Source organism: Ictidomys tridecemlineatus, chromosome 5, assembly GCF_052094955.1.
Source record: "Ictidomys tridecemlineatus isolate mIctTri1 chromosome 5, mIctTri1.hap1, whole genome shotgun sequence".
Taxonomy (NCBI): domain Eukaryota; kingdom Metazoa; phylum Chordata; class Mammalia; order Rodentia; family Sciuridae; genus Ictidomys; species Ictidomys tridecemlineatus.
Genome location: NC_135481.1, coordinates 112,345,974 through 112,364,038, shown reverse-complemented (window position 1 = coordinate 112,364,038; position 18,065 = coordinate 112,345,974). Strand labels below are relative to the sequence as shown.

At 41.5% G+C, this 18,065-nt stretch overlaps 1 protein-coding gene across 7 annotated transcripts in view; it reads left to right on the top strand.

Annotated features, from left to right (window-relative positions):
• The first annotated feature begins 9,476 nt into the window (after positions 1–9,476).
• Positions 9,477–18,065, top strand: part of Atxn3 (ataxin 3) — a 40,644-nt gene continuing 32,055 nt past the window's right edge. For 3 of the 7 annotated variants that reach the window (XM_005339138.5, XM_078050730.1, XM_078050732.1), the window contains exons 1-3: positions 9,477–9,558; positions 17,333–17,497; positions 17,714–17,758. In XM_005339138.5, the coding sequence (XP_005339195.2) occupies positions 9,535–9,558; positions 17,333–17,497; positions 17,714–17,758 (234 nt within the window). In that variant the 5' untranslated portion in view covers positions 9,477–9,534. Of the gene's footprint in view, positions 9,559–17,332; positions 17,498–17,713; positions 17,759–18,065 lie in introns of those variants that run through there. The other 4 variants (XM_040275281.2, XM_078050731.1, XM_078050733.1 and 1 more) reach the window with 3 other exon arrangements.

Sequence of the window (18,065 nt, the reverse complement as noted above, 5' to 3'; positions counted from 1 at the left end):
GCTCAACTAATTTTTATCTATCTATTTTTGGTGCTGGGGATCAGACCCAGGGTCTTACTCTGCTAAGTAAGTGATCTACCACTGAGTTACACCCCAGCCCTAAAATTTTAAATGTGCAATATAGTACCATTAACTATAAGCGCAAGGTAGTAAAGCAGATGTCTAGAATTTATCTTTTATAACTGGAACTTTACACCATTGATCAGCAACTTCCCACTTTCCCTTCTTCCATTCGAAGTGCCTGGTAACCACCATTCCACCTGATTCTATGATACTTCATATGAGTGGAATTGTGCAGTATCTGTCCTTCCGTGACTGGCTTATTTCACTTACAATAATGTCTTCAAGTTCACTTATATTGTTGTGTATAACAGGTTTGCCTTCTTTTTACCAGCTGAATTATATTCCATTGTGTAGCCACATTGTCCTTACCTTACATTCATTCATCAGTGAATATGTAGGTTGTTTCCACATTTTGGCTAAAGTGAATATAAGTAACAATGAACATATGAACATGGGCTTTCTACAGCTCTTCAAGATCCTGATTTCTGTGGCTGGGGCTGGAACTCAGTGGTAGAGCTAGAGCTTGCCTTGAATGTGAGAGGTACTGGGTTTGATCCTCAGCACCACATAAAAATAAATAAACAAAATAAAGGTATTGTGTTCATCTACAAATATATAATATTAAAAGATCCTGGGCTGGGGATGTGGCTCAAGCGGTAGCGTGCTCGCCTGGCATGCGTGCGGCCCGGGTTCGATCCTCAGCACCACATACAAACAAAGATGTTGTGTCTGCCAAAAACTAAAAAATAAATATTAAAAAAATCCTCTCCCTCCCTCCCTCCCCTTCTCTCTCTCAAAAAGAAAAAAAAAAAGCTCCTGATTTTAGTTCATTTGGGTAAATATTCATAAGTGGGATTTTTGGAGTTGTAGATGGACAGAATGCCTTTATTTTATTTGCTTAATCATGTGGTAGTTTTAAGTTCTTGAGTATTTAAAAAAAATGATTCTAACAGGTGTGAGGTGATATTAGATTGTGGTTCCCTTTGTATACTTTAAACATATACCAAGAAAGTATAACCATTATATGTCAATAAAACTGTAAGACTCACCCCATCCTCCAAAAAAACCCACATAACCTTGAGCTGGAGGCCTAGCTCCATGGTAGAGTACTTGCCTAGCACATGCAATGTCCTGAATTTGATCCCCAGCACCAGAGAACAAAATATAAAAACATACTACAGAAATAACCAGTTATGGTACTGATTACTGGGATGATTCTAAAAAGAACATGAGAGAAATAAAATATCTCTTGAAAATGTTCCTCTGCCTTCAGTATATGAAAGTGAATTAATTAATAACCCTTTAAAAATAAGCAATCAAGTATGTATTAGGAGCCAGGCATGGTGGCACATACCTGTAATCCCAGCCACTCAGAAGGCTGAGGCAGGAGGATTGCAAGTTCAAAGCCAGCCTCAACAACTTAGAGAGGCCCTAAGCAACTGAGTAAGACCCTGTTGCTAAATAAAATACAAAAAAGGGCTGGGGATTTGTCTCAGTGGTTAAGCACCCTGAGTTCAATCCTTGGTACAAAAAAAAAAAAATGTGTTCAGGACCATAATATCTTTAGAAAGGGAAAAATAATAATAATAAATAAATAAAAATAATAAATAGCACGGTGTGGAACATTAGGTTGTATTTCTTTGGTTTTTCTTTGATTTGTTTCTAGCATATATATCGTATTGCCAGCACTGATAGCACTAAATCTTTGATTTTTGAAAGATGTATGGTGTTAATACAATGCTGTTGTGTATGTTTCTTGTGAAACATGAATTGTTAATGTTAAGATTTGTATAATTAAATTTGCATAAATTACGTTCTCTCTTGATATTTTTTAAAATATATATTGTCAAATCCAACTACCTCTTCTTGGAAACCAAAATTCATTTGTTTTAGGGAAGACTAGTTCAGGAGAAATAAGATTATAACCGAACGATATTCCCTAACTTCTAGTGACTCTTGTCAGAACTCAGTACACTTAAATTGACACACGTTATTATTTTTAAAATGCCAAACATTTGAAATTCTGTCAAATTGTTAGTTTTGGGTAACAGAATCAACACCAGTTTGAATTTAAACAGTAAGACATAAAATTTCAATGAAGTATATTCAGAAATGTTGAGTTGTCCAAGGTGACACAGGACATCTATTTGGCCTATTTTGGCTCAGTAACATCTCTCTCCTGCTGAATTATTGTGATTTGTGTGTGTGTGTGTTTGTGTGTGCGCACAAACAAAAATTCATGCATTTATTCACTGTTCTGCACCAATCCTCTTTACATAATGAGCTAGATTTCTTTGGCTCTCAAAAGCTGATAGTTTATGAGCACACCAAATCTTATTAGTAGTATGGTGTAGTGGGTATTTTAACACAAGCAGTATGAGGTACAGTGATAGTACAAAGGATTTTTCTTCAGTGTACTCTCCAGAAGTCAAGAGAAGAAGTTGGTATGATTGATTGAAGCAGAAGTCCTTCAGGAAGATACAATGGAACAGATGGTTGTCCCAGATCACATTTCCCCACCCCCCCAGTGGCAACAGGAAGGTAGTGGGAAACCACTGAAGGATTTTAATGAAAAAAAGAAAAAAAAATTTATGTAATTATGTAAGAACACCAACCAAGGTAAGTTCTATGAAAGTGGGACTGTGTCTTTTATTTATTTGTTTGTTTTTTAGTTATAGATGGACACAATATCTTTATTTATTTTTATGTGGTGCTGAGGATCTAACCCAGTGCCTCAAATGTGTGAGGCAGGTGCTCTACCACTGAGCTACAGTCCCAGCCCAGGATTGTGTCTTTTTAATGATTAGAGTCCCAGGACTTGTGTATGGTTTAGATATGTGGTGTCATCCAAAAGCTCATGTGTGAAACATTATGTGTGAAAGTTTAGAAGTGACTGATAGGGTTATGAGACTCTTAACCTGAAAAGTGAATTAACACCCTGATAGGGATTAACAGGATAGTCACTGTAGCCAGGCCAGGTGCTGGAGAAGGTGAGTCATTGGGGACATACCTTTGGGGGATCTGTTTTGTATGTGATGAGCAAAGACTATCTGCTTCCTGGTTATGTCCTGAGCCACTTTGCTCCAACCACACTCTTCCACCTTGATGTTCAGCCTCATCTTAAGCCCCAAAGAACAGAGCTGAAGGTGGACTGAGACCTCTGAAACCATAATCCTCCAAATAAACTTTTACATCTCTAATTGTTCTTGTGAGGTCTTTTGGTTACAGCAACGAAATAGCTAACTAAAACAGCTTGATACACAGAAACATTGTGTTCAATAAAGAAAAATTGGTGAGATTTGCATTTTTGAAAAGTCACTGACGGTTCTATGAATTGGACATATTGAGAATGGAATCAGAAGATGAGTTCAGAGTTCCTAGGACTGACCACACAAGAGACACAGAAGGCTTAACTTAAGCATAGAAAGGGAGAACTGGGGGCAGGGAATGGCAGCCAGAAGTGGATACACAGCATCTGAGAACTACTTGAAATAAGGGGTGAGGTAGAAAGTACTCTGGGAAAGGAATAAAAAATGGTTCCCATAGTTGGAGCTATGGTCTGAATGTCTGTGTGCCTCCAAAGTTCATTTGTTGAAATCTAACCTGCAGGCGTTAGTGCATTAAGAGGTGGGTCCTTGGGGAGGTGACTGGGTCATGACAGCAGAGCCATCATGAATGGGGTTAATGCCCCTAAATGAAGGACTGTGAAAGCTTGTTTGTCCCCTTGGCCCTTCCACCATGAGAAGACACAGAAGTCACCATCAATGAGGAAGACGACCTCACCAGACTCGGAATCTGCTGGAGCCTTGATCCTGGATTTCCCACCCCCTCTGAAACTGTGAGCAATAAATTTATGTTGATAAATTACCCAATCTAAGGTATTTGATTATAGCAGCCTAAATATACCAAAACTCCTGGCTTCATTTATTTATTTGAAAGATATCAACTATGTCTTTAAAAAAATACCAGAAAATGTTGTTTGTATTTTTTTTTCTTTTTTACTTGGTGAGACTGGGCTGTGCATGCAGAAATATTCAATAAATGGTAACCAGCCCCTCTCCTCTAGCACCTGGTTACCGGTAGTCTTCATTCCCTTATCTCCCACTGTTGCTTCTCTTCCTCTTGAACTTGCACTCACCAAAATGGTCTCCATAGCAACAAAATTTAGTGGTCTCTTGTAAGTCCTTGTGTTGCTTGACTTCTTGGCAGCAATTGACATTGACTGGTCCTTGAAGCATTTTCTTCCCAGGGCTTCCATAATATTATACTCTCTTGGTTTTCCACCCAAGGGGCAGGAGGCACAGAAGCTCCTCCAGACTGCTATTGTAAGGGTCCGGCAAAAAGTCGGAGGAAGAGACCACCAAGAGACTGACTCATGCAATTGCAGAATGGGATTTATTGAGGATCCAATTCAGCGCACTGAGGCTGCAGGCTCACTCAAGAAGGGGGAGCAGCCCAGAGCCCTGAGCAGAGGCTAAGCAGTGCTTAAGTACACTTTTTGGGGAGGGTGGAGGCTTTGCATACATCAGGACAAATTATCGTGAGGCTCGGGGAAAATCAAACAACAATTCTTAAACTTGATTAGTACATTCATTGGCTGGAACAGGTCGGGTGGGGGTGATTGGTCACTCCTAAGCAGGGTACACATTCAAACTGATTGGTTCGGGCCCTGTATGCTTACGTGACAAGCTGCACAGGGCCCTAGGCTAAATGGCCAGTAGGGCGTTGTCTTAACTGCCTCAGGAATTTCAGGTTCTGGGTATAGCAGAGGAACTTAGCAATACCTGGTCCTTCACTTTTTAACTCAGGCCTTGCAGCTTAGAAACTTTACAATGCCCGGTCTTTTACATATTAACTCAGGCTTTGCAGCTTAGAAACTTTACCCTTTCACTATTACTTCTCTTCCCTAGGGCTCAACTCTAAATCCTCTTTTCAATCTCTTGCTTTGTCTAGGATAATTTGATTCACTCTTATGGCATTAGTTATCCTTTTATATCAACAAATCTTCATCTTACAGCTCAAACCAGCATCTTGAGCTGCAGACCTGGTATTGAAGCCAGATTTAAAGTTAGGTAGTTAGTGTAGTTAGGTAAATTGGGTCTAATACGGAGAGAAACCTAAAATGGAGGCCATGCTGGGAATGACTCAGGAAAAACACAGGACAATTCATGAAATGTTAATGAAGTCCCAAAAAGGCCCTAGGCCAAAATCCATCCCAAAGAAGTGATAATGAAGTCCTTCCTGACCAGATTACTTCTTTGGCCTGAAAGGGTAAAGTTTCTAAGCTGGAAAGCTTGAATGTAAAAGATTAGGTATTATTAAGTTCCTCTGTTACACCCAGAACCTGAAATTCCTGAGATAGTTAAAACAATGCTCTACTGTCCATTTAGCCTAGGGCCCTGTGCAGTTCTTCACAGGGCCCGAACCAATCAGTTTGAATGTGTAACCCTCTTAGGAATGACCAATCACCAACCTGTTTCCGCCAATGAATGTGCCAATCACGTCTCAGAGTTGTTGTTCAATTTTCCCGCGCCTCATGATGATTTCTTCTGATGTATGCAAAGCCCACTGCCCTCTCCAAAAAGTGTACTTAAGCTCTGCTTGACTTCAGCTCGGGGCTCTGGGCTGCTCTCCCTTCTTGAGTGAGCACGGAGCCCCAGCGTGCTGGAATGGATCCCCAATAAATCCCCTTTTGCCAATTGCATGGAGTAAGTCTCTTGTGTGGTCTCTCCCTCCAACGCTCTGCCGGACACCTCTTACAGGCCCACCTGTGTCCCACCCCTTGGGCCTTCCAACCTACATTCCATCACCAAAACTATAAAAAGGGGAAACAACCGCACTTCCACGGTTTCCACCTCTTGGGTCCCCTTATTCCTCCGGGAGAAGTCTTTTCTGCTGTCCTTTAATAAACTTCGAATCTCTACTCTGACCTTGCCTCGGCGTGCTTCTTTGGTGTTAGTCTTCAACATCGGGGAAGCAAGGACTTGTCACCAGTCAACAGTATCTAACCACTACTCAACAAAAGTACTTGAAGGTCTCATAGATCTTTAAATTCATTACATCCAAATTGAAATCTCTACCTTCTTTTCCCAACATGGTGCTCTTCCTCCAGTCATCTCCATGAATACCACTCCTTCCATGTGGCTACGTAGGGCAGAAACCCAGCAGTTGAACCTGAGCATAACAACACATGCCCATAATCCCAGAAACCCAGGAGGCTGAAGCAAAAGGATTGCAAGTTCAAGGCAATTTAAGGAGATCCTGTCTCAAAAAATAAAAAGGGTACTGAAAAACCAGCCTCTATCTCAGAGCAAAGCCTGTCCAAGGAAGAGACATGACCTTTGTCCTTGGAAAGACCCACAGAGTGCTCCTAGGCACATTCCCACCTGTGAAGTTGTTTATCTACAAATAACAGGAGAGATCTGCTGTGCCAGGTGCCCCTGACTCAGTCAGGCTAGATGGGGATCCATAGCAACCCCCTACCTTCTCCAAAGAATGTATAAAACTGCTGCAAACCCTGAGCTCCGGCCTCTCAGTGTCACCAGTTGCTGTGTGTGCACACGCGGAGGACCAAACTACCTTGCAATAAACACCTCTTTGCTGTTTACATCAATCTTGGTCTCTGGTGGTCTTTTGGGGGTCCTGAATTCGAGCATAACAGTACCACTGGTTTCAATTCCCAGTAACACACACACACACACACACACACACACACACACACACATGCAGAAGACCCTAATCTGGTGTCAGGGTGAAAGATCTGCACCTACTATCCCTTAAGCTTCCTCAGCTGCCCCCACCCGCCTTTCCCCCACCCTTCGCTGGACTTTTCATTTCTGTTACCCAAACCTAGGTCCTGGACCCCAATGACAATCCAATACTGAGAAAACAGTTTTGAGAAAAAGGAAAAAAGTTTATTGTTTTGCTAGCAAGGTAGAAACACAGGGGACTCCTGTCCCGGAGACTCTGATTCTGCCCATCAGTGGGAACAGGGGGTTTTTTAAGAGGTGATTCAAAGGCTACATTCCACCTGTTCTCTGTTTGAGTTACAATTTGCTTGTTAATTTGGGAGATGGTCATTTCCGAGATCTTCTGGTACCATCCTCAAAGTCTGGATTACTTCATTCCTATGGTGGGTATGTCCAAATGAAGCCAGATTTAAAGTTAGGTAGTCAGTATAGTTAGGTAAATTGGGTCTAATACCGAGTGAAATCTAAAATGGAGGCCATGCTGAGAATGGTTCAGGGAAATGCAGGACAACTCATGGAATGTTAATGAAGTCCCGAAAAGGCCCTAGGCCAAAGCCCATCCCAAAGAAATGTTAATGGAGCCCAGGAAACAGCCCCCAACAGATTTGGAGATAGCCCATCCCCAACCCTTCCAACCTACATTCCATCACCAAAACTATAAAAAGGGGAAACAACCGCACTTCCACGGGTTCCACCTCTTGGGTCCCCTTCTTCCTCCTGAAGCCAGATTTAAAGTTAGGTAGTTAGTGTAGTTAGGTAAATCGGGTCTAATATCGAGTGAAATCTAAAATGGAGGCCATGCTGGGAATGACTCAGGGAAAACACAGGACAATTCATGGAATGTTAATGAAGTCCCGAAAAGGCCCTAGGCCAAAGTCCACCTCAAAGAAGTGTTAATGAAGTCCTTCCTGCTCAGACTACTTCTTTGGCCCACCTGTGTCCCACCCCTCGGGCCTTCCCACCTACATTCCATCACTGAAAGAACTATAAAAAGGGAAGACAACAGCCCTTCCATGGATTCCACCTCCGGGAGAAGTCTTTTCTGCTGTCCTTTAGTAAACTTATAATTTCTACTCTGACCTTGCCTCGGCGTGCTTCTTTGGTGTTATTCTAAAACATTGGGGAAGCAAGAACTCGTCAGTGGTCAACAGCGGTAACACAAGGACAGATACATCTGCCTTGAAAGGTAATCCTATTTTCCTGAGATTAAGGAGTATGGAGAGAGGAAGAGAAAGAAACATGTCTATTTAAAAAAACAGTTGCAGAGCAGCAAGGGGTATAGTCAAAGCATAAATTGATTCACTGTTACATTTCCACCAATTAATGCTTCCTCTTCAGAGTAAGAACACCTACCCAGGTAATGTAATGCCAGATTCGAGGGACCCCTATAAACCTCCAAGAGCCAAATTCTTGCAATCACACAAATGTCTTTATTGCAAGCTTGAGCCTGGACTCACAACCGTTTACAACACAGAGGTCCCAAGGAGTGAGTCCTGACCCTTAGTTCAGTGAAGATTTATAGTTTTTTGGGGGAAACTATGCGTCACAACATCACACACAATCCATTTTATACCTCGGGAAAATCAAACAACAACTCTTAACATTGATTGGCATGAACAAGTCAGGTAAGGGTGATTGGTTAGTTCAAGCGATGGATAAGTTTGAACTGATTGGTTTAGGATTCAAGGGGTTGCAAGAGTGTATATGCTAAACTTGCAGGGTTGCCTAATCCTGTTATCAATCACTGAAACTACTGGGAGGGACACCTGGAATTTCAGATATTTTCTCTGTCTCACGCTGATTGGTGGTTGCTAGGAGGTTGCTATGGGTCCTCACCTAGCCTAACTGAGTCAGGGACACCTGGCACCACAGAGCTCTCCAGTTATTTACATACAAACAACTCAGCAGGGTGGGTATGTGCCTTGGAGTGCTCTGTGGGTTTTTCCAAGAAAAAGGGTCATGCCCCCTCCCTCTGGACAGGCCTTGAGGTAGAAGCTGGTTTCTCAAAAATGGAGTCACATCAGTTTCTCAGTAACAAGATGCCTAAATTTCATCCTAGCAAGGCAACTATTTAATCTTAGCCATTATGCCTTCTCAACCTTTCCATGCCTCATTTTCCTCATGTGTGTTTGAGTTATAATAACAACACCCATATCAAAGCTTGCTGTATTAAATGTTATATGCAAAACACTTGGTCAGATGCCTACTTTGTAGTAAGCTTATTAAATATGAACATTATTTTACATAAGTACTAAATATTGGGGGAATGTGATGATATTTTAATAAGGATTTCAGTGGGGAAGGAGGAAGAACATATTAATTACATGCAAATATGATAAGTAGAAAGTGCAGAGTAAAGCAGAAAACAAAAGGAACATAGAATTCTGCTGGTTGGTCCTCATCTACATCCCTAGAAACCAAAGCCATAGCAATGGGTGGGAGGCTCAGAAGATCCTCCAGACTGCAGATGGCGCTGCAGCACCCTCAGAAAGCAAGAGATAGGAGGTTGAGCAGCCAAGGTCACGTGTCTCCGTGGTTGCCGCCCCGGCATTCATCGCCTCTTTGCTCCACGTGACCCACATCCTCGGGGATGATTGGTCTGTGTGAGGCACGTGGCCAGGGCTGGGGCGGGGCGGGGCGGGGTGGGCGGAGGGGTGGGGTCGGGGGCGGAGCTGGAGGGGGCTGGTTCGGCGCGGGGGCCGTTGGCTCCAGACAAATAAACATGGAGTCCATCTTCCACGAGAAAGTGAGTGTCCGCGTTCCGTGGGAACCAGTCCGCGGTGCGGTGGCGGTCTTGGGGTGCGGTATTGCAGTCTCCGGGGGAGCTGGGTGGGGCCCGAGGTCCCCGATCCCGACCTTGCCGGACGAGGGGTGCCGCCTGCCTGCTCGGCCCGGGTTGGGGAGCTTCCCCTACGCCCCCAAGGCACCCTCCGCCCCTGCAGCACCCGTTCCGGGAGCCGGGAGAGAACGAGAGCCGGGCCCGGCCGGGGGCGGCGCTGGGCGGGATAGCTTTGGCGGTTCTCCGCCACTTCGCGTAGCCTTTTTGGAGGATTCCTTCTATGTCCCCCACCTCTCCTACTAGAGTATGGCTAGTCACCTCTCCAACACCTCGCTGGACCCTTTCCAACTCCACCAGCCCACCCTGGGCAGAATGAACTTTCCCTTTCCTGGGCTCTCCGGTTCTACAATGGAATCCTCCCCCCTGCACTTAGATCTTTGGGGTTTAATTCATGTCCTGCACTAGGTTCGTGAGCCTTCCGAGGGCGGGGACCTTGGCTCGCCCATTGTAGGGCCTGACACTTAGGAAGTGCAGTAGGGAAGTCGTCACAGGAGTTTTTATTACGGGATGTGGGTTTGGTTTCTTTTGGTGTTCCATCTTTCCGGATTGGGAGGCCAGCTTTGGTTTTAGGTATTAGTCGTGAACTGAAATAATTTTGTTGTGATCTGCCCAGCCTTGTTCTCGCCTTAATTCTCCAGTGGCCACAAACTGAAGATACTGTCTGTGGCATCCTGAGAAACTGGTCTTTTCTCATATACAATTATCAATCCATTTGGGTGTGAGTGAAGCTTTCCTGGGACAGTTTTGGCATATGATATCTTGTTTCATAATAGTTTCATGTTTGGAAAGGGCTGTTAATGAGGCTATTATTTAGTAGGAGCAAAGGTTTTCTTGTTTTATTAAGTACCTATGAGTGATCTTTCATCCAAGACACGTAAAAATTCACACATACCTGCACCACAGTCAAAGCAAAGTCAGAAAACCATGGCATAAATCTGAAATATAAATAAATTGTTAAATGCAGTACTTTTTAGAAAGTATTTTAAAATTTTAGAAAACATTTCAGAATGTCCTGAAACTGGAACAGAACAATTTTTATGTATGGGGATGGAAGTACTCAGCGCTACAATTAGCAGTAATCTTTTTACTTGGTTGGACAGATTTATGAATTTTGGGCAAGAAAGATTTAGTTGTTTAGCTAAGGAGATTGAGAACTATACATGTTGTTTGAGTGTGTGTTTTCATACTAGAGAATGAGCCCAGGGGCATTCTACCACTGAGCCTTCTTATTGTTTATTTTTGAGATAGGGGTCTCAATGTTAATTGTCCAGGCTGACCTGCAACATCAGCCCTTCTGCCTTAGCCTGGGATTATGTGTGTGTGCCATGGTGCTCTTGCATGTATATATTTTTATAATTAATTTTCAAAGGCTTTGACATAGAACAAAATGTTTTGGCATGAAAGACTTTGGACACTTCGTGAGATTCATATGATTTTTTTGTTTTTTTTGCCGGGGGGCCAGTGAGGATTGAACCCAGAGGCGCTTTTATCACTTAGCTACATCCTAAACCTATTTATTTATTTATTTTTTAAGATAGGGTCTCACTAAGTTACTTAGGGCCTTGCTAAGATACTGAGGCTGACCTCCAATTTGGCAATCTTCCTGCCTGCCTTATCCTCCAATTTAGCTGGGCTCAAGCTGGTGTGCCACCTCACCCAGCTTATATATTTTTAACAATATTGTTACTTCATCTGGATAGATTTCAGGAATGATTGAACCGTGGATTCAAAAGATGAGCATGCATGCCTGTAATCCCAGCTACTTGAGAGGCTGAGGTAGGAGAATGGGAAGTTTGAGGCCAACTAGGCAGTTTAATGAGACCCTGTTTCAAATTAAATTTTTTAAAAAAGGGCTGGGAATGTAGCTCTGTAGTAGAGTGCTCACCTAGAATGTGGGAATGAGAGGCCTGAGTTCCATCTCCAGCATTGCAGGAAAAAAAAAAAAGTTGTTGAACACTTGTCTGATGGAAAATCTACATACCCAAAAGAGGTCACTCTGAATTTTCAGCATGTGTATTGACTTAAAACACTTTAGTGGCGCATCATAGTGCATCCCTATAATCCCAATTCAAATCCAGCCTCAGCAATTCAGTGAGGCCCTAAGCAACTCAGTGAGACCCTGTCTTTAATAAGATATAAAAGAGGCTGGGGATGTGGCTCAGTGATTAAGATTCCCTGGATTTAATCTCTGGTACCAAAAAAAAAAAAAAAAAAAAAAAACCACTTCAGGAATACATTTATCTTTATCATCAACTTATATGGCCCTAGTGTATAAAGACTCTTAAAGTTCTGGCACATTTCAAGAGAATGTACCTGTAACCATTGGTTCCATTGTTAATCATGTACTCAGTCCAGTTTGAGAATGTTTGAGCTTAATGTACCATTTTTCAGAGTATTCTCTTCCCTTCCACAACACATTTTTAACCCTTGAGCCAGAAGCAACTTTGGCTCCAAAAAAGAAAAAGAAAAAAATCCCACCTGTGTAGGTAGGAATCTCTGCCTGCAGAGGGCTTGCAACCTGTTATCTTGGAACATTGGTTTTCCTATTTTTCACTTTGAGTACCCTTATTAAGTTAGAGCATGAAAAGCTGTTGTTCATTGATCTATGGCAGTCTAAGATAATAATATTTGAATGGGGGCTGGGGATGTGGCTCAAGCAGTAGCGCGCTCGCCTGGCATGCGTGAGGCCCAGGTTCGATCCTCAGCACCACATACAAACAAAGATGTTGTATTCGCTGAAAACTAAAACATAAATATTAAAAAATTCTCTCTCTTTAAAAAAAAATAATAATATTTGAATGGATCGAGAGAGTTCCTTAGCTGGGCACAGTGGTGTGTACCCTGTAGTCCCACGTACTTCTGAGGCTGAGACAGGAGGGTCCTTCGAGGCCAGCCAAGGCAAAATAGTGAGGCTCCATCTCAAAAAATAGCAAAACAAACAAAACACAGTTCCTTGAGCATCTAAGATGTATGCAGTACTATTTAAACAACATTATCTGTAGCTATTTTAAAGTTTTGCTGGCCATATATGTCTCTATCACATATTTTCTTTTATTTGGTACCAGGAATTGAACCAGGGGAACTTAAACATCAAGCCACAATCCCCAGCTCTTTTTTTTGTATTTTATTTAGAGACGGGTCTCATGAAGTTGCTGAGGCTGGCTTTGAACTCTCAATCCTCCTGTCTCAGCCTCCTGAGCCACTGGGATACAAATGTGCTTCACCATGCCTGGCTTCTATCACATATTTGTGTGTGTGTGTGTGTGTGTGTGTGTGTGTGTTTTATCAACTGTCTAAAAATATAAAAACTATTCTTAGCTATTGGAGCAGGTTGAATTTGTCCCCAATGCTAAAATTTATCAAGCCCTAACCTAAACCCTAATACTAAATGACCAATAACTGCTGATTTTATGGGTATTTTAGGGTTCTTTTTCTGGTGCTTGCTTTCTGTCTTTTGGTGGGGGGACCAGGGACCAGAGGTGCTAACCACCAAGCTACACCCCCATGCCTTTTTTATATTTTATTAGAGACAGGGTCTCGCTGAGTTTCTTAGGGCCTTGCTAAGTTACTGAGGCTGGGTTTGTACTCAAGATCCTCCTGCCTCAGCCTCCCAAGTTTCTGGGCCAGGTGTGTGTCACTGAGCCTAGCTAGATGCTTTCTGTCATTTTTGTTACCACTTACATTGTTCATTGCTCTTGGTGTAGTCACTGTGTCATCTAAATTGGTTCTTTTAATGTAATATGAAATGGGAATGAGAATCATGAAAAGAGACTGAGCTTTGACTTTGTGACATCCATCATGCCTTTTTGTGGTTGCTGCCTCTTAGCTGTCTTTAGGGTATTTAGGACTGAGCAAAAGCCAAATTCCAGGTAAGTGGCTTGAGAAAGTGGTAATAGTACAGACTTTGAAACCTGTATCTGGGTTTGAACTCCAGCTCTGACAAGGGGTATCTGGATGATCTTGGACAAGGCATTGACTATTGTGCTCCAGTCCAGTCCCCCTCTGTAATGTAAGGATACCGAGTGTCTGCCTTGGAGGCAGAAGTTCTTGTAGGTACCTAGAATGTGGCAGTGCTAGAGGTGCTAGCCATTGCTTCTACTCAGATTCTTGTGCTTTCTGGACTTCATGCTAAGGGGTGAGAGAGGACTGGGAGTGTAGCACAGAGGTAGAGTGACTTACCATGCCTGAGGCCTTGGGTTCAGTCTCCAGCATTGACAAAAACAATGTAAACAAACAAACAACCAAAAAAAAAAAAAAAACAGGTGAGAGAACACTGGGAGTTGAAGAGGTAGAGCCAAGTCATCTTCCACCGTGATGGCTGTGACTTGAGGGACAGTGACCCTCTCATTCCAACCCATTTATCCCTTACAACTGGAGATTGCATGTCCCTTGCTAACCCGTTTCTCAGAGTACCCTTAGGGTTATACCTGGTTTCTATGGTAGCTAATAGATTGGTCAAGACTGGGAGTAGTTTCCTTTCATGGTTTTATACACTATTTCATCTCGTAGACCTGGAGGTGCAGTTTACTCATCCTTTGAGCCCAACAAAATAAAATCTGGCCTGAAGTCACAGAATTTTAATACACTGAACATTAAATAACAAAGTGAGTTTCAGTTCTGCTTGGGTTAATACTTGATTAGAAAGAGGTAACTGGGGACAGATAGTTTAAGATGGAGGCAGAGCAGGAAAGTGGGTAATTTCAGGTTGGCTTATTTTACAAGTTTTTTCCCCCCATGTAGGATTTGATCTGTCTTGTGACAAAGTGATTCTTTTTTTTTTTTTTTAATTTTTAATATTTATTTTTTAGTTCTCGGCGGTCACAACATCTTTGTTTGTATGTGGTGCTGAGGATCGAACCTGGGCTGCACACATGCCAGATGAGCGCGCTACCACTTGAGCCACATCCTCAGCCCACAAAGTGATTCTTAAATTTGGACTGAATAAGCCAGGTGTAGTGGAACACACCTGTAATCCCAGCTACTTGGGAGCCTAAGGGAGGAGGATCATAAGTTCAAGACCAGTCTCAGCAACTTAGAGAAACCCTGTCTCAAAGAGTAAAAAGGGGTGGGGATGAAGCTCAGTGGTAGAGCATGCAGAAGGCCTTGGGTTCAAGCACCAGTACTGCAAAAGAAAAAAAAAAGAATTTGTTCTTTTGTTCTATTAAATTGTATTACAAGTACAGTGTTTGGTATTTCCTACAGCATTACAGTTTTACTTGGACAGTCTTTCATTTTAAGTGCTAAATTTCCATAATTGAAAGCTAAGTTTTGGTAGAGAGGTGTTTTATAAACCATCTAGATATCACTATTTTGATATGATATATTAAGTATGGTGATCATAATTTGTGAACTCCAAACAAAGGCATGAATCCTAACAGCAGCACAGAAAATTGGCATTACCCCTGTTTCCAGAAAACCCAGTGTCTGCTTATCATATTAGGTAGCTCTGTTAATACCTATAAGAACACACAAGTCACGAGTACATCTCGGTGAACTCACAACATGAACACACAGTAAACAACACTTAGATCAAGTCAGAGGAGATGTACCTACATCCTGAAAGCTTCTTGTGCCTCTCTTCTAGGTAGGAGCTCCTCCTCCACCCCTACACTCACTCCCACCAATTCTAATTACAGTAGATAAGTTTTGCCTGTTTTTGAGCTTTTGTAAGTGGAGTCATACAGCATGTTCTCTTCTGAATCTGGGTTTGGTTTGGTTTGGTTTTTCAGTGCTGGGTATCAAACCTATGGCTTTGCACATGCTAGGCAAGTACTGTACCACTGAGCTATACCCCCAGCCCTATTTTCTTTTTTTAATTTATATGAGAAATTCATCCATATTGTTATAGTTAGTTATAATTAATTTATTCTCATTGTTATAGAGTATTTCTTTGGAATAACACAATTTATTCTTTCATGTTGGTTTTCCATTCAGATAGTCTTCAGTTTGGGAGGCATTACAACAGCTTTTATGAACCCTCTTATACATGTCTTCACATGCCTGTATTATGTAGCTAATATTGGAAATGCTGATCATAGGGTATGGATATTTCAACTTTAGCAAGATACTCTAAAGATTTTTACAAAGTGATTATGTTAATTTACATTCCCCCAACATGTGACAGATTTTTTGTCTCTAATTCTTTTCACCATTTTAGCTGTTCTGGAGAGTGTGTAGTCGGAACACACTGTGATTTTAATATATATTTCCCTGATGACCGCTGAAGTTGAGCACCCTTTTTTACATTATTTGGCTATCTTGTGAAATGCTTACTTGTCTTTTTTCCCAGTAGAACTAGAACATCTGCATATTCCCCCACTTTACATTGTTTGGGGCAGGGTGGGCGCTTGCTCTATGGCAACAAATACACAGTAGAAGGAAAACGAGGTAGATACAAAGAAGTCTCTCACCATGGTGTCTGTGACTTGAGGAGAGTTACCTCTCAACTCAAACCCACTTATCCCTTAACCCAACTATGAAGATAAACTTACTTCATCCCCAACTTAGACTGCCTCAATGCTGCCTTTCTAATCTGTTACATACATATAACCTGTATCTTTTTCAGCAACTGATTTTTGTTCCTGCAAAATTGTGCATCCTCCTGCCTCAGCCTCCCAAGTTGCTGGGCCAGGTGTGTGCCACTGCGCCTAGCTAGACACTTTCTGTCATTCATCAGGACAATTTTGTGTCTTTGAGGTCACCAACACCATATAACATAGCTCAGAACAAATTGCATGATGTCACACCACCTGAATTAAGGAGTACACCTTCTTGGGGTAGGACAATTCAGGAGACCTGGGTTAGCAGAAGGAAATGTTGTCCCATCTGCCATTGTCACATGGAGAGGCAAACCTTGGGTCTGTGTTACAGGGAGGGATCTCATCCACCTATAAGTCTCCATTCTTTTCTTGAGCTTGGATGTTGTTCCTCTTGCTGGTTTGTCTATAAGTGTACTCTCAGGGTCAGTGTGGGATAGTTCTGCTCATGGTACTCTATATAACATCAGCTGCAGGATTTCTTGAAGAGAACCTCAGCTCTAAAGCTATAAACTTAACATGGGACAGAATTTTTCTCACCTTTACCAGTTCTTGAAATGTGAAATTTCTAGGACAAGTGTTTAGACCAGTAGAGATTTAAAGAATAAATGTTCTAGTGATTACAACTCCCTTTCAGCATTTGTAATTTGCCATGTGATTTGCCAAAAGCAAATATAATTTAGGTACTGAAAATTAAATGTTTTAAGTGTTTTTAAAGAGTAGATTTTAGTAGAATATGAGATTTGATAGGTTATGTTTATTTACTATATAACTCTTAGTTTTTGATCATATAACTAAATAATTATAGTTTTATTAGTAGTAGAATTGTAAAATAAATGTTGACAAGTTTGGTTTTTTTGTATTAAAAAGTTAATGATTAAAATTTGCAGAAGATACTATGCAAATTTAGCTGGCATTGTGGTGCACATCTGTGATCCCAGCTACTTGGGAGGCTAGAGGATTGCAAGTGTGAGGACATCCTTGGCTACTTAGCAAGATCCTGTTTCAAAATTAAAAAAAAAAATTTAAAAGGGCTGGGTATGTAGCTCAGTGTTCAATCCCTAGTACTTAGGGGAAGAAAAAGAGGAAACTATACAGATCTGCTTAATAAATAACATTTGAATTTTTTCTTCTGGAAATATTAGCAAGAAGGCTCGCTTTGTGCTCAACATTGCTTGAATAATCTATTGCAAGGAGAATATTTTAGCCCTGTGGAATTATCCTCCATCGCACATCAACTGGATGAAGAAGAAAGGATGAGAATGGCAGAAGGAGGAGTTACTAGTGAAGACTATCGCACATTTTTACAGGTACTGATTTTAAATTCACTTAAGTCATATTTTTAAAAAATGTGGGTACTGTTGAGAAGAGGATGAGCCTTTCTTCCTGTAGGAATCTGACTTGCTAATTATAACTCTGCTGTTGATTTTGTAAATGGTAATGCACATGTTATTTTAAATTATGCACACTAATGATAATTTTTTTCCTCCCTACCTTCCTCTTCAACTATCCATAAAAATGAACAGCAGCCTTCTGGAAATATGGATGACAGTGGCTTTTTTTCTATTCAGGTAAGTAGTTGCGAGCATGTACAAAGTGCTGTCTGCTTCCCATGCACATTAAACTCAGTTAATGGTTTAGGGAGGATCTTTTCACAGCCTTTTATAATCACTGTAATGATAGGACTTTCAGAAATCCCTCCAGTAGATTGTCCACAGAGATTTTTATATAGATAAGTTTGAACACAAAGGTTATATAATAATCACGTTTTTTCTTTCCACATTTTTTTGTTGGCACGTTATTGTATATATTGATGGAATTTGTTGGTACATATTCATAGATGCAAACAATATAACAATATAATTTGGCCAGTATTGC